This window comes from Lissotriton vulgaris, chromosome 7, assembly GCF_964263255.1.
Source record: "Lissotriton vulgaris chromosome 7, aLisVul1.2, whole genome shotgun sequence".
NCBI classification, from domain to species: Eukaryota; Metazoa; Chordata; class Amphibia; order Caudata; family Salamandridae; genus Lissotriton; species Lissotriton vulgaris.
In genome coordinates this window covers 1,680,415,818-1,680,429,027 of record NC_141695.1, presented here as the reverse complement: position 1 = coordinate 1,680,429,027, position 13,210 = coordinate 1,680,415,818, and the positions used below count along the sequence as shown (strand labels likewise).

Genomic DNA, 13,210 nt, shown 5'->3' with positions numbered 1-13,210 from the left:
GTCCTGGGCGCAGACTTCAGTCCAAACGTGAGCACTGTGTATTGATACTTCCGGTGTTTCCGCGCAATGGGCACTTGGAAGTACGCATCCTGCAGATCCATTGCGCAAAGCCAGTCTCCCCTTTGCAGCTGAGGGTAAATCTGGTGCAAAGACAGCATGCAAAACTTTTCCCTGCGAATCCATTTGTTTGCTTGTCGCAAATCCAGAATGTGACTGAACTCGTTCTTGTCTTTCTTGCGTACCAGAAAGAAGCGTGAGTAAAGACCCTTTCCCCTTTGAGACAGAGGGACGACTTCTATCGCCCTTTTTCGTAACAGGGTATCCGCCTCCGGCTGGAGCTCGCGCAGTTGGAACTGCGAGCAAAACGGTGTAATCGCTGGAGGCGGGCTGAGAAAACGAAGACTGTATCCATTGCAAACAATATTCAGCACCCACTTGTCCAGAGTAATTTTTCTTAACTCTGCCAAGTAATTTTGTATGCTTCCCCCCACCAGAGTGGGTAACGGAAGAGGGGGAAGTAGCACCTCAGGCCTTAAACCCGGCCAGGCCCTAGTTCACGGAGGAGGACTGCTGACCACCTCTGCCCCTCTAGCGCTTTTGGAATGGCCGCCGCTGGTACTGCTGCTGCTGTTGCTGCAGCCCAGCCTGCTGACCTTGCCCTCTGCCCTGCGCACCATAACGCCTTTGGAACGGGCGGAAGGTCTTCCAGTGTTCCTTCGGCCTCTCCAACCCGACAGCCGTCTGTGTTTCAGCCTCCGCCTTCATGCGGGCCATCTCCTCATCCGCATGTTTGCCGAACAGAGTCGCTCCTGAAAACGGTAGGTTGGCGACCCTCTGCTGCGCCTCTGGCTTCAGTGACGTTAGACGCAGCCAGGCGTGGCGTCGCAGGTTGATCCCATGGCAGTACCCGTGGGCTGCCAAGAGCGAGGAATCCGCAGCCGAGCTTATCACCTGGTTGGAGACCATCATCCCCTCAATAATGATCTCTTGGAAATCCTCCCTTCTATCTTTGGGAAGGTGTTCCAGGAACTGCTCCAGGGACTCCCATAAGGCCCGGTCTTGGAAGGAGTCGATGTCGTCTACTGGAGACACCCTCGTCCGAGGGGAGTCGGACAAAGTAGGTTAATAGTCCCAGGCACTGGACGAGTCCGTGTGGCGGGACCTAGACCTGTCCATCCTGTGGCACCATCTGGACCGTGTGGAAGAATGACGGTCACTTCTGGATCTGTCCCTCCGCCTGGAGTGGGATCTCAACCTCCTTGGCCTCGGTTTGTCCACTGGCCGTAAAGGAGGGAGCCTAGGACGTGGAAGCCCCGTAGGTGGTGTCGGGAGAGGAGGCAAAGAGAGAGACCTTGGCGGAGGAGGAGGAGGAGGAGGAGGAGGAGGTTTATGAGGAGGGGGAGGAGGCGGTGGAGGCGTAGGATTACGCGGAGGAGGGTCCATGGGCAACGCGGGAGGCGTAGGCATCCTAGGCCATGAGGGCGAAAAGGTCTGGGAGTACTCATAGCCCGGAGACGCTACCACTCTCCTTCTCTGCGCCGGCCTTGATGGGGGTGACCTAGAGGCAGACCTCCTCATGGACGAGCGACGGCGCCGCCGCGACCGTGGGCTCGTGGAAGCCGAGGAAAGGCGGACTACAGAGCCCTGGGACTCAGTCCTGGTCTTAGAACGCCCCATGGACATCAATTTTCTCCCTCTCAACCCTGACCTCTTCGACGTCTAGCGTCTCGGCGTCGATCGTCTTCTCGACGTTGATGATCTTCGTCTCAACGACGAACGTCGAGTAGACGCCGAACGGCGGTGTCGCCTCAACGGCGAGCACCGGTGCCTTCCAGACCCTTCACGACATCGATGGCGTCTCGACGACGAAGCGGTCCTCGACGTCGACCTCGTCCGAGGTCTCGACGTCACTCCCCTCGACGTCTAACGGCGACGTCACTTTGACCCAGAGCCCTGGGGAGACTGGGAGAGACGGTGGTCATCCCTCTCGACGTCGATGCTGTCGATGGAGACCCGGGTCGTTTTCTGGCCTTCTCTTTCCTGGGGAGCCCCCCAGAGGCCGAAGTATGGGCAGAGGAAGAGGCCTCTCCATGCCCAGACCCACCTTGATCTTGCGGTCTCCAGTCCTCGGAGCTGAGTCTTCTCCCTGTCCTTCAGGGTCCTGTTGGAGAACTGCTGGCAGATCTCACAATCCGCAGGGACATGAGAAGAAGGGAGACAGAGGATACACACCCTGTGTGGATCAGATTTGGCCTTCTTCTTGGCACACTCAGGGCATTTGTCAAATAAGGAAGGCATATCTGACAAAAGAGTGGCCAAACTCACCAGAAAACTCCAGCAAAAGGAAGAAGGAACAAAAACACGTCGAGTGAAACATTCTAAACACTTGAAAAGTGCAAAAAATAACACAAAACACCCAAAAAGGGAGAGCTCAATGCTCCAGGGTCCTGCTAGCAGGAGCCGGAAAAAAGAACTGAAAGTGGAGGGAGTTGCGGTGCATTCTGGGATACCGAAAGTTCTGGAAAGTTTCTTTAAAGGCCCGGTATCCCTTTTTAAGCCACATGGCAGCCTATGGGGGGCTTGTCTGTCCATCCCTTCCTCTCCATCATTCCAAGGATTTTGTGAAGGGGGAAGTTTCTCTATGGTTGAAACTTGGCAGACTGTGCTGAATATGATATTGGTGGAATATCCTTTGCATTTCTAGTTGAAGTACTGCACAGTGTAGCCTTGCAGGTATAGGCTGCATTATTTGTCTTTAATTCTCTCTTAAGTGTCTATGCAGGACTGCACAGAAGACAGCTTAAGAGATTATTTTTGATTGCTCCGAGGTCCCCGCACATGAGCGGGACTATTCACTAGATTATGACTATCCACAGAGATCCCCTACTACAGAATGGCCAGAGCTGCCGAATTCAGCGCTGGAGAACTAGGTTCGAGTCTCTGCATCGGCTCAACATCCTGTGATTCTGGGCAAATCACCTAATCGCCCAGTAAATGATGGGTCCTTAACTGGTGCTCATGAAAAACACTAGTTGTGATGATTAAGTGCCAGTACTGAGCACCAGAAACCACCAGATCAAATTAAGCACTGCATGTCATGATTTGACACCTGTGGCTGCACAGTGTACAAGCTAATCAACTGAGCAATTTGAAGACTTTGCCAACAGAACTTTATGCTGCTTTTTGTGCAACCATTTTATGAATCACCTGATTTAATCTCATATCTTTTCGAGATAAGAACTTTACGGCACAATTCTTTGGCTAATGATGTGCAGGGATGTCTCCTTTGTGCAGGCAGGGCTACTTGAATTATTAAGGACTTTGCTGTTGGTATTAATCTTAGGGTGCATGTATGAGGAGAATGCCTGATTTGAACAGTTTATCTCTGGCTGTATGTAAGCTGCGTGTGACCAGTTCTTCCTGACCCAGACGGAGATTTATTTATGTGAGGCATTAGATTCCCGGACGTTTATCACCCAAGGATTGTCCTGTGACACTGTGGGATCTTTTGACCCACCGCCATATGTGTTCTGGACGGTCATGCTAAGGTGCTCAACTGCACCTTTATTCACATTTTAGAGCTTTAAGGAGCCCATCCACAGCATTTTCCAGCCGGATTTCCCTCGCTATTTCCAGATCTGGTGCTCCCCTTCTCTGTCCTGATGAAAACCTCCTCCTAAGGACTTAACAGCCTTGATTATTGGAAGGGGTCGAAACGTTGACTTTTGCTCCTTTTAAGACCAGCTTTGACGATAGATTTGTTATCAGCGTCCTCACACTGCTATGTGTTTATGTTGTAGTAATTTGCCTGTCATATGCTGGACAGGTTTCATCATGTAAATATAATGTATATATGGCACATTCCCTTTCCCTCTTTTACAACCCTCGCAATCACACATTTATCCTCCTGAGCACTTTATTCTCTCCCCCCAATCTGAGCACCATTTTTTCAAATGCATAGACAATTGTGATGTGTTTAACAATCAATTGATGTTTTGAGAATAAACAGCATCTATTGAGCTCTTGAATGTGATCCTGTGAATGCTTTCATCTTTTTGTTCTGAAATTGTCGCTATTGTGACCACTTTTCTACTGTACTGCATGTTACAGGGCAGGATATATGTTTTGAAGTTGGGGGGTGGGGCAGAGGTGTTTGCCGTGCCACTGAACAACAGGGCAGAAGCATTAAGGCTCCCGCTCTGCAGTTACTGCAGGGGACATACAAAAGCCTGTTTAATTTTGGTGTGTTCTTACACATATATTGCCATAAACTACCAAAGCGGACATTGCTTGTGTAGCTTGCCCCCTTAGCCTCACAAGGAATTGTCATTTTGACGAAAAGTAGGCCAGTGACTTCACTGTTGATGTTTTTGGGAAAGTTTTGAGTGACTTCCTTCCAAGGGACGGAACTTTGTTTTAAGTAGATAAGACAGTGGTGGGGGAAAGATCTGGGTTGTGTGGGTGTGAGAGAGGGGGGAGTGTTGGGTGGTTCAGAATGACAATCAGATGTTGTTTGCTGATGCAAAACAGACAACCAATGATTGTAACTGGAGTGCTTGCTCGTGATCACGAGTGGGGTTTATCTGCAACATTGCTACTGCTTAAACTTGTCCCCAGTTGTCTATCCGTTCATAGAGACCTCGTCTCATGTAGTGGAAAGATCAACTTGCTTCACTCCTCCTCTGCTAAATAAATTTACTCACCCTTTATTTGATCTATATGTACACGCACCAATGGATGCCATATTATGCCTTGCGTTCATACTCCGGAGGAAAAGGCCTGATCTAGAGGAATTTGACATGCAAATAGCAGCTTATGAGAGCGGAGGTAGAACCAATATGCCTTTTATCGAGGGGCAGTAACGCACTGCACCCACTCCTTAACTGCCCGTTTTCTGGTTGGTTCAGGTCAGGCATGACTTAGAAATTGTGATGTAAGCATTGCTTATTAGGAGCTTCACTATATGTAGACAATGGCGTTGGAAGTGCCTACAAGAAAAGTCATTAGAAGATTAACAATATCATTTTATCAGCAGCCAGAAATAGGTCAGGGCGTATTCCTATATTCCGGCTGTTTTGTACATAACATATCTACATATCGCTATCCACTATTTGGATATGGCAAAAATGACAAAGCCCAAAGATCTTGCTTAGGAAATTGCCTATTAAGTCACTTAGACAACTGATGATCTATTATGGGTTAAATTAATTTCATTAAAATTGTTCAGACTGATAATTTTTTCAACATTTATGAAGCACTACTTTCACGTTTTCATGATATTTGCCGATAGACGATAAATGGAAACGTGTAGCAATAGATGGGACTGTTAGTAAGGCTGAATAAATCTGTGATGCATACACTCTGCAGGAGAGCAATCTCCAACAGTCGTTCTGTTCTACTTTGTTCGAGTTGTATTACACTCCAAATCCACTGATGAACCCCAGGGGCAAGTAAAAACTGTTTAAGCCGTAACAATCAAATTAAAACATCAAAGAATAAGACTTTCTCTGCAAGATATCTAGCATGATGTTCAGAACTGGTTAAGGCAGAGGCGGTTAGCTGGGCGACACTTAATATTAACACCTAAACTGCCCTTAACATTTAAAAACAAATGGTTTAAATTGGATTATCTACTGTTTCTTGGCACCTTAGTAGCCCAGATAATAACAGCGAAAAAATGGAAGGACAAAAATACCTGCTGGGACACAGAAATTAGGACAATTATTAGATGAGACAAATGTTATTATGATACGTTGGACGTATCTTCAAAAAAAATTGACAAGATTTGGGGTTCACTTTTATCTAAAATAACAAGCGCATGAACTTGGACAATAGACACAGGTATGTATTGAAGGCCTTCTTAGATTAGGGGCCCTGTGCTTGCAAAATATATTTCAGAGATTGAAGCACTTTATGTAAATGATACATATGTACTGGCCAAATCCAAATAAATGTATATGATAAATACACATGAGTCAAATCAACAAATTTACATAACCCCGTTAAGCAATTGGATACAGCACCATGCATTGTCCAATCACCTATACCGATACCCGGAAATGTATCTCAGGGCAGAAGCACTATTTTATAGCTTTTAATATGTTGTACTGGTCCGTTGTTATTCCTAATCATTGCAATAGCGTCAGACAGGCCTAAAGTTTATAACTATAACTTTCAGAGCAAAGTTTTTATTTTGTATTGGGAACATTTGATTTGTATTAATATATGTACTTATCTGGACCACAACTATTAAGTACACATTTTGCAAGATTTTGATAGTTCTTATTAGATACATTACTGATTTGTTTACAAAAACTCATTGTATTGTTCTTGATTTAAAATCACAGTACAATAAATACAATTATAATCTTATGAGCATCTGATTAAAACTATTCTGCCCATGTAACATTGGTTATCCACTTAATTTTACCGGAATTATCCAGGGAAGCCACGTCCTGTAGAGCTCTGTAATAATCCTCACGGCCCAATAAATATTTCAACTTCCGCCAAATACAATAGCAGTGTAAGTAGGGCCTGGTGGGTCATAGGCTCGATGCCCATGTCCTCTTGGAATGGTATTAAGAGGGTGTTTTTTGGAAGGTTAGTTAGGGCTCTCAGGAACATATTCTTAGCCACCCCAAGCGCAGCCAAATTTGCATTTCCCCATACTTCAGCCCATGCCGAGCACTACCCTCAACCTTGGCCCTATACACCTTTAACGCAGGGGAAAGACGCCTTACTCTGAAAAACCAATAGTCTTAAAATGGCAACAGAGAGCGGAGTTAGATTCAAGCTGCTCTTCTGAACATGGGGCAGCCATAACATAGATCTAGTGAACTTGATTCCGAAGTAAACAAACTGGGCTACCTTGTCAAACGAACTGCTCACCAGCATCAGAGCCCCTGTTATGTTATGTTAAAAATTCTTGTACTGCGCACGTTCACCGAAACGGTTTCTTGGCGCTCATAACAGATACGGCGGTCACGGGCAGGAGTTTCACTCATATGCTGCTGTACAAAGGAACGTCTTCAGTGTCCTACGAAAGCATTCATAGGGGAGACAGTGACGAAAGGAGGAAGGGAGGGAATTCCAAAAGGTGGGGGCTAAGAAAGAAAAACGGAGACCACCGTGTTTCTTGCGTTGAATTTGGGGGATACACAAGAGATTATCAGCAGAAGAGCGTAGATAGCGAGTTGGTATATACCGCTTAAGGTTGGATGAAATGAAAGCAGGTGCAAGATTGTGAAGGGCTTTGAAGATAGTGCATCCAAGTTTGAAGGTGCAACGTTTGGCCACCGGAAGCCAATGAAGACTCCGAAGTAGTGGTGAAACGTGCTGGTGCTTTGGCTGATGGAATACTAAGCGGGCGGCCTGATTTTGTATCAGTTGTAACCTCTGGAGCTGATAAGAGGGAATCACTACGTATAGAATGTTAGCGAAGTCGATCCTGGAGATGACAAGAGCCAGGATGACTAAGATGAGGGCATCTCAGGATTTATGAAGGCTAACAGCAATAAACTTCGTTTTAGCATGGTTAATCACCAGTCCTCATTCGGAGCTAAAATCCTCAAACTTATCCACCAAGTGTTGTAGGCCACTAGAGTTCTTCGACATCAGAAAGGTGTCATCAACAAATAATAAAAGGGGAATCTTACAACAAGCCAGTTGAAGGGCGTCATTTTGTTCATCCTCTAAATAAGTGACCACATTATTTAGATATAAAGAAAACAGGGTAGGAGCAAGGATGCATCCTTGCCGGACTCTGTTCTGGATATCAAGACAAGATCAAGGTCCTCCCATTACTTCCCTTGAGGGGACTAAATCGAACGCAGTCATCTGCTACAAGAGCTGTTCATCCTCATACAACACAATCGCACCTAGCAGAAAAGACAGTATTGACTCAACCCAGACTACAAACTCATTGTCTTACCTTCAGCGAGCCAACTCGATCTTCAAAAGACTTAAACGTTTGAGAATTCCTATAAAGAAAACGAAGGAAAAAAGACACATGAGGCTTCCTCCCACGAAGACCAGCAGTAGTACAAATCAGGTTACAGTCATAAAAAGTTTGTCCAAGGCCTGGGCAACTTCTTTAGCAAACCTCCCCTTCCACTCAGGGCTGGCAAGACATGGATTCTCATTAGGTGGTCATTCGACCCCTAACGACATAATTTACTTAAGCCTTGAAATACTAACATCTTGCATTAAACATCAATCAAAAATCTTAACTCCTAGGGAGGTTGCAAGTAGTTCTCGACTTGCACCCCTGCATGTAACCGTAACTACCTGGAGACTAGGCTGAGATTCTATGTAGAATTTAAAAGGCAAACATTTAAGTCGACATGTAAAATATATTTCCAAACATATGCTCTGTAAGCTGGGCAGGGATAGCAATCCCATTAGAGCAGGCAGCAATTTTAGATACACCGAAAAAACTAGGGAGGTCACTTCTCTTATGGACATCATAAGAGCGCAGCAGTGAACATTCGGTAAGGGAAAATGCAAGCTACAATTGTACAGTTGATACTCCAGTTGAAAAAGAGCACAAACATGCATTAGTGTCTCTTTTTATGTGCAATCTGAGAGCTGGCATTCTGCATAATCTACATATGGTTAAATAGGTCACTAGATTATTATAGGCCATGAAAATGTTCGGCTCCTTTAAGCTGGGAGCTTCTAATTACCACAAAGCATGTCTCACCACAGTTCCACACACAAAAACTGCTTATATACTTAGAACCAATAACATTGAGCAGCTATTAGACACTCACTAACAGCTATTTCCTAGCAAGACATGCATCACACTATAACAAAAGAACAAACGAAGATGTAACAGGAGAGGGAAAGTTTCTACGACACCCGTTACTCAGTCTGGAACATGCTGAAATAAGATTTTATGGGGAGACAGTTACTTTACCTCATTGCCGGCATGCTTATCGAATGGCGTATGGAGTAGCTGCTACTTGGAAGCATTAAGAGGGTAGAGAAGTAAAGTTAACAATCAAGTCACAGAAGTTATTACATTAAAGCAAGCACCCAGCAGATCATTATCAGATGCAAGAACTGCATAGAGCAGGATAGACAGACAAGTGGACTCCCAGGACCCCCAAGGATAGAACGCAGATTAAATACACACAATCTAGAGCACAATGAAGGAACTCCAGGCCGCTTATGTGCAGTGGAGAAATGTTAGGACAGCAAGAGAGGATGAAGAGAGAGAAAAAAAGCCATCAGAAAGCAAACAGTTGAAATGAATAAGAAAACACCTTGCAGGACACACAAGCAGGGAGAAGTAATGCAAGGACCACTACATTGCACCACACGGGTTATGTTATGAGGAATGCCAGCGACAAGACAAACAGAGTAGAAAGCTTTGGAATACCAGTAAGAACACATTAACAAGGTGGGAAAATATCAGTATAGATAGACAGCAATCACAGCACAGATTAACAGAGGAGAGATGAGCCCTCCGGCCTTTGAAATTCCTGATGAATAAAGGGACCACTGAAGACAGGGCAGACAAAATGAGAGGAGTGGTACCATGGCGAGCAGGGAACTCCAGGCAGGAAAACTAAATTAGGAGAGGTTGGCCACAAAAACAATTGGTAGGAGAGATAACTAGAGTGTGGTAGTACCAAGAACGCTATGGTACATATGGCATCGCATCTGAACAAAGAGGAGTAACAACACGGGTATAAAACACCAGATAGGTCAGCTTACCAGAGACGTGGCCAAAACTTTTCAGACATTTCAGTTTTAGATAAGTGATCGCTAAGGTTTCATGAAGTATACAAATTACTATCTCCTGGGCCAACCCTCACCATTAGGGCTTCTATCACATCATGTAAAAGGAAGACGGCAGTGTAGCTACATCACAGCAGGTCCAGTGTCTTAGCAGGCACCAATACCCGATAATAATCTCTAGCCCATCGGTTTCTTTCTGTAACATGTGGCCATAGTTATAGTGGCAGATTCCAACTTTATAGAATAGAAGATCTTTCTGGATAGTCAGCTGTCCAAACTTCAGCCTTTTTTGGAAGACTTACCACCTCCCAGAGTCAGACCAGTCAGCGAGTCTCCAATGTTGCCAATATATAAAGGGAAACTTATCAGTGCATCCGCCTACAAAAGCGTATATCAACGAAGCTAAAGAAAGCAAAACAACTCTGTAAAGAGTCTTCAAAGAATCAATAGCTCTAATTAAGAATGCAGGGCTTGTTTCACGGAATTTGTAAAACATAGGAATAAAGGAGATGGCTGCAGAATTAGTGAAGGAGGTGCAACAAAAAACAACTTCAGTAGAAGGGAACATGCTTCGGTGGCATCCACAGAAAAGTTATTTTGACAAAGCAAGGATATTACCAATTTAAGTAAAGCTATCATTATTTTATCTGGTTGTTCCATCCCCTACAAGTTACCAAGGCCACTTCAGAGCCTGTTTCGCCTGGGTTGACCTTGGGCAGGATCTGTAAACTAAGGACAATCAAGAAGCCTTAATTTTATTTTTAAAGAAAATCTAGTTCACCATTAGTGGGTGGATCAATGTTGAATCTGTCAATGGCATTGAAGGAAACTGGAAGTAATAATACGCTCAATGATCCGTGGGTAGGGCCAGAGTCTATAAAGGGTTTAGTGAATTACTGCACCAGTGCCTTCTTCATGTGAATCTTCTTTATTAAAAGGTATTTGAGGAACAAAGAATCTTATGAGATAACATCAGAAATGGCAAACTCAAATAAAGTGATGGAAGCACTCCATTGCGTTTAGTTCAGTTCGTTAGTCGGTTAATTCTGGTGGTTTCGTAGGCGGGAGGTTAAGCCGCTACTCTGCTGGTGGTGGTGTTGTAAGATGAAGAAAATGTTTTTAAACTAGAGTTTAAAATTATTTGTTGATGTTAAGCTGTATACAACAGATTTAAACACAGATTTTGAGTCACACATGGTGCACTGGACATTCACAGGATTTTGGTTGTTTTCACAATTGTATTAACTTATAATGTTCAGTAAGATCTGGTTTAAATCACATATAGGTCTCGAGGGATAATTGGTCGCAACAAGTTATGATGGGATTGAGCTGGGGACTTGATTTTTTGACGTTTAGGTTTTATATAAGAAAAATTATTATATGATTTTGTTATGATTTTTAGGTCTCGGCTAGAAACGCACAAAGCGCGTTCTCGCCAGAGAACTATAGCGATCGTTTCAGCCGAGAAAAATCCAACGAGACAAGAGCTGAGCACGCGCGCAGCATTGTGAATGGGAGAGGGAGCGACAAGAGCTGGCCACGGGCAGATTTGATCGCAGGCACGCTCACGGCACCAGCGTCTCCGCCGCGCGCCGATAACTGCTCTCTTCCTGGCCGGCTTCACGGAAGGCAGCATGGCGTGCGGTGCCACTCTGAAGCGGCCCATGGAGTTCGAGGCCCTGCTTAGCCACCAGTCCCAGTACCCTAAGCGCAGGAGGTGCGCCCGCTGCCTGGGTCCCCTGGGGGACATTCCCCGCAGCGGTGTGGTCTGATGTCCCACGGCGAGGAACAGCCTCATGGAACATCACAGCCTCTGCCCTTCGTTGGGGAGCGACGCCTCACCCCAGGTAACTGCAGAGGAGGCTCAGGCCGGGTGGCACAGGGAAAGCGACGACATGGGGGTTATCCGGGGACAGCGATCTGGGTCAACGTGATTGATGGTGGTCTATCAAACTGGGAGTAGAAAACAAGAATTCAATAGTAATTTATAGAAATTAGCATCAACGCAGAAGAAGCTCGAAATTCAATGTGTGTCCGTCTTCTAAATGAGCAATGCTGTTTTGGGGGTGTGTGAGTGCAGGGCTTCACTTTTAGTTAATATTTTGGTGGGGGTAGGTGCACAGAGAGGTAAGTTTCTGGATGCAAGTATCGGCTGCAGTGGAGCTCAGCACGGGACTGACTCAGTTATTCACACAGCTCTGATGATGCACCTCGGGCACGGGGCTGACGCAGTTATTCACACAGCTCTGATTATGCACCACGGGGATGACGCAGTTATTCACACAGCTCTTATGATTCACCTCGGCCACGGGGCTGACACAGTTATTCACACAGCTCTGATGATGCACCTCGGGCACGGGGCTGACGCAGTTATTCACACAGCTCTGATGTTGCACCTCGGGCACAGGACTGTTGCAGTTATTCACACAGCTCTGATAATGCACCTCACGCACAGGGCTGACACAGTTATTTACACAGCTCTGATGATGCACCTCGGGCACGGGGCTGACGCAGTTATTCACATAGCTCCGATAATGCACCTCAGGCAGGTGCTCACAGCTGTTATTATTCACTCAGCTCTGTGGCGCTCTCTAATACTCTTTACTAATAACTCTCTCCTACTCGCTATCGACTTCTCACTCTACTACTTACTGTGTGTGTGGGTGCTAATGCAATAGGTCTCGCATATGTACGTGATGAAGCTATTGGCAATGTAAATGACAATGCCATTTATTTATGATAAAAAAAAAAAAATGATGAGCAATGCCAATAGCTCTACCTTTAATGCTGCCGAGACCATTGCATTGTAAAAGCTAGTTTCATAATGCAGTTACCCCTGACAAAGAGCTGGTAGCTCGAAATGCACTGGGGGAATATATGCATGCCCGTTTAAAGTGAAATGTGATTTCTGACATGCTGTAGATAAAGGCTTGGGTCGGCATATCTCCAGCATTATAATTGTGGAGTCTCGTTGCCTGTACAGAGATTCATGAAATCAAGTATATTGTAATAAACTGATTGAACATGGATTAATTTTGAATAAACTTGGATACTTGTCAGAAATAGTTGTGACTTTCGTTTACGTGTCAGTGCAACTTGAATGGTGCGTGACTATGCACCATAAACGTTGTCATTTGCAAAACTGCCATTTCTAAACAAAAAGGTTAGGCGACTGACAAGAAGGATACACCCACCAAGTCAAAAGGTAAATGGATTATGCTAATTATCCAGTAAGCATCTGTTCTTGGCAAGTAGAGCTGTAGATTTACATGCTTTGCATACTCCTGCCATCTCGTGTTGGGTCCGTATGTTTGTAAGTGGTTTTTCTTAAAAGAAGTCTTTCCTAGTCACAAGGTAAGGCGATTCATCCTTTCGGTGATAGTGCGCATGGGCATCGACTCCATTGTTAGATTGTTTTTCCACAAGAGGGTGAGAATGGAGTAAGTAAGTGTAGTACAGAGATATC

At 45.2% G+C, this 13,210-nt stretch overlaps 1 protein-coding gene across 24 annotated transcripts in view; it reads right to left on the bottom strand.

Annotated features, from left to right (window-relative positions):
- TPD52L2 (TPD52 like 2) overlaps positions 1–13,210 on the bottom strand; it is a 129,383-nt gene that overhangs the window by 24,361 nt on the left and 91,812 nt on the right. For 16 of the 24 annotated variants that reach the window (XM_086932766.1, XM_086932776.1, XM_086932765.1 and 13 more), the window contains 2 exons: positions 8,918–8,959; positions 7,931–7,979 (listed from right to left, as the gene is read on the bottom strand). In XM_086932766.1, coding sequence (XP_086788892.1) covers positions 7,931–7,979; positions 8,918–8,959 — 91 coding nt within the window. The remainder of the gene's footprint in view (positions 1–7,930; positions 7,980–8,917; positions 8,960–13,210) is intronic. The other 8 variants (XM_086932781.1, XM_086932782.1, XM_086932786.1 and 5 more) reach the window with 1 other exon arrangement.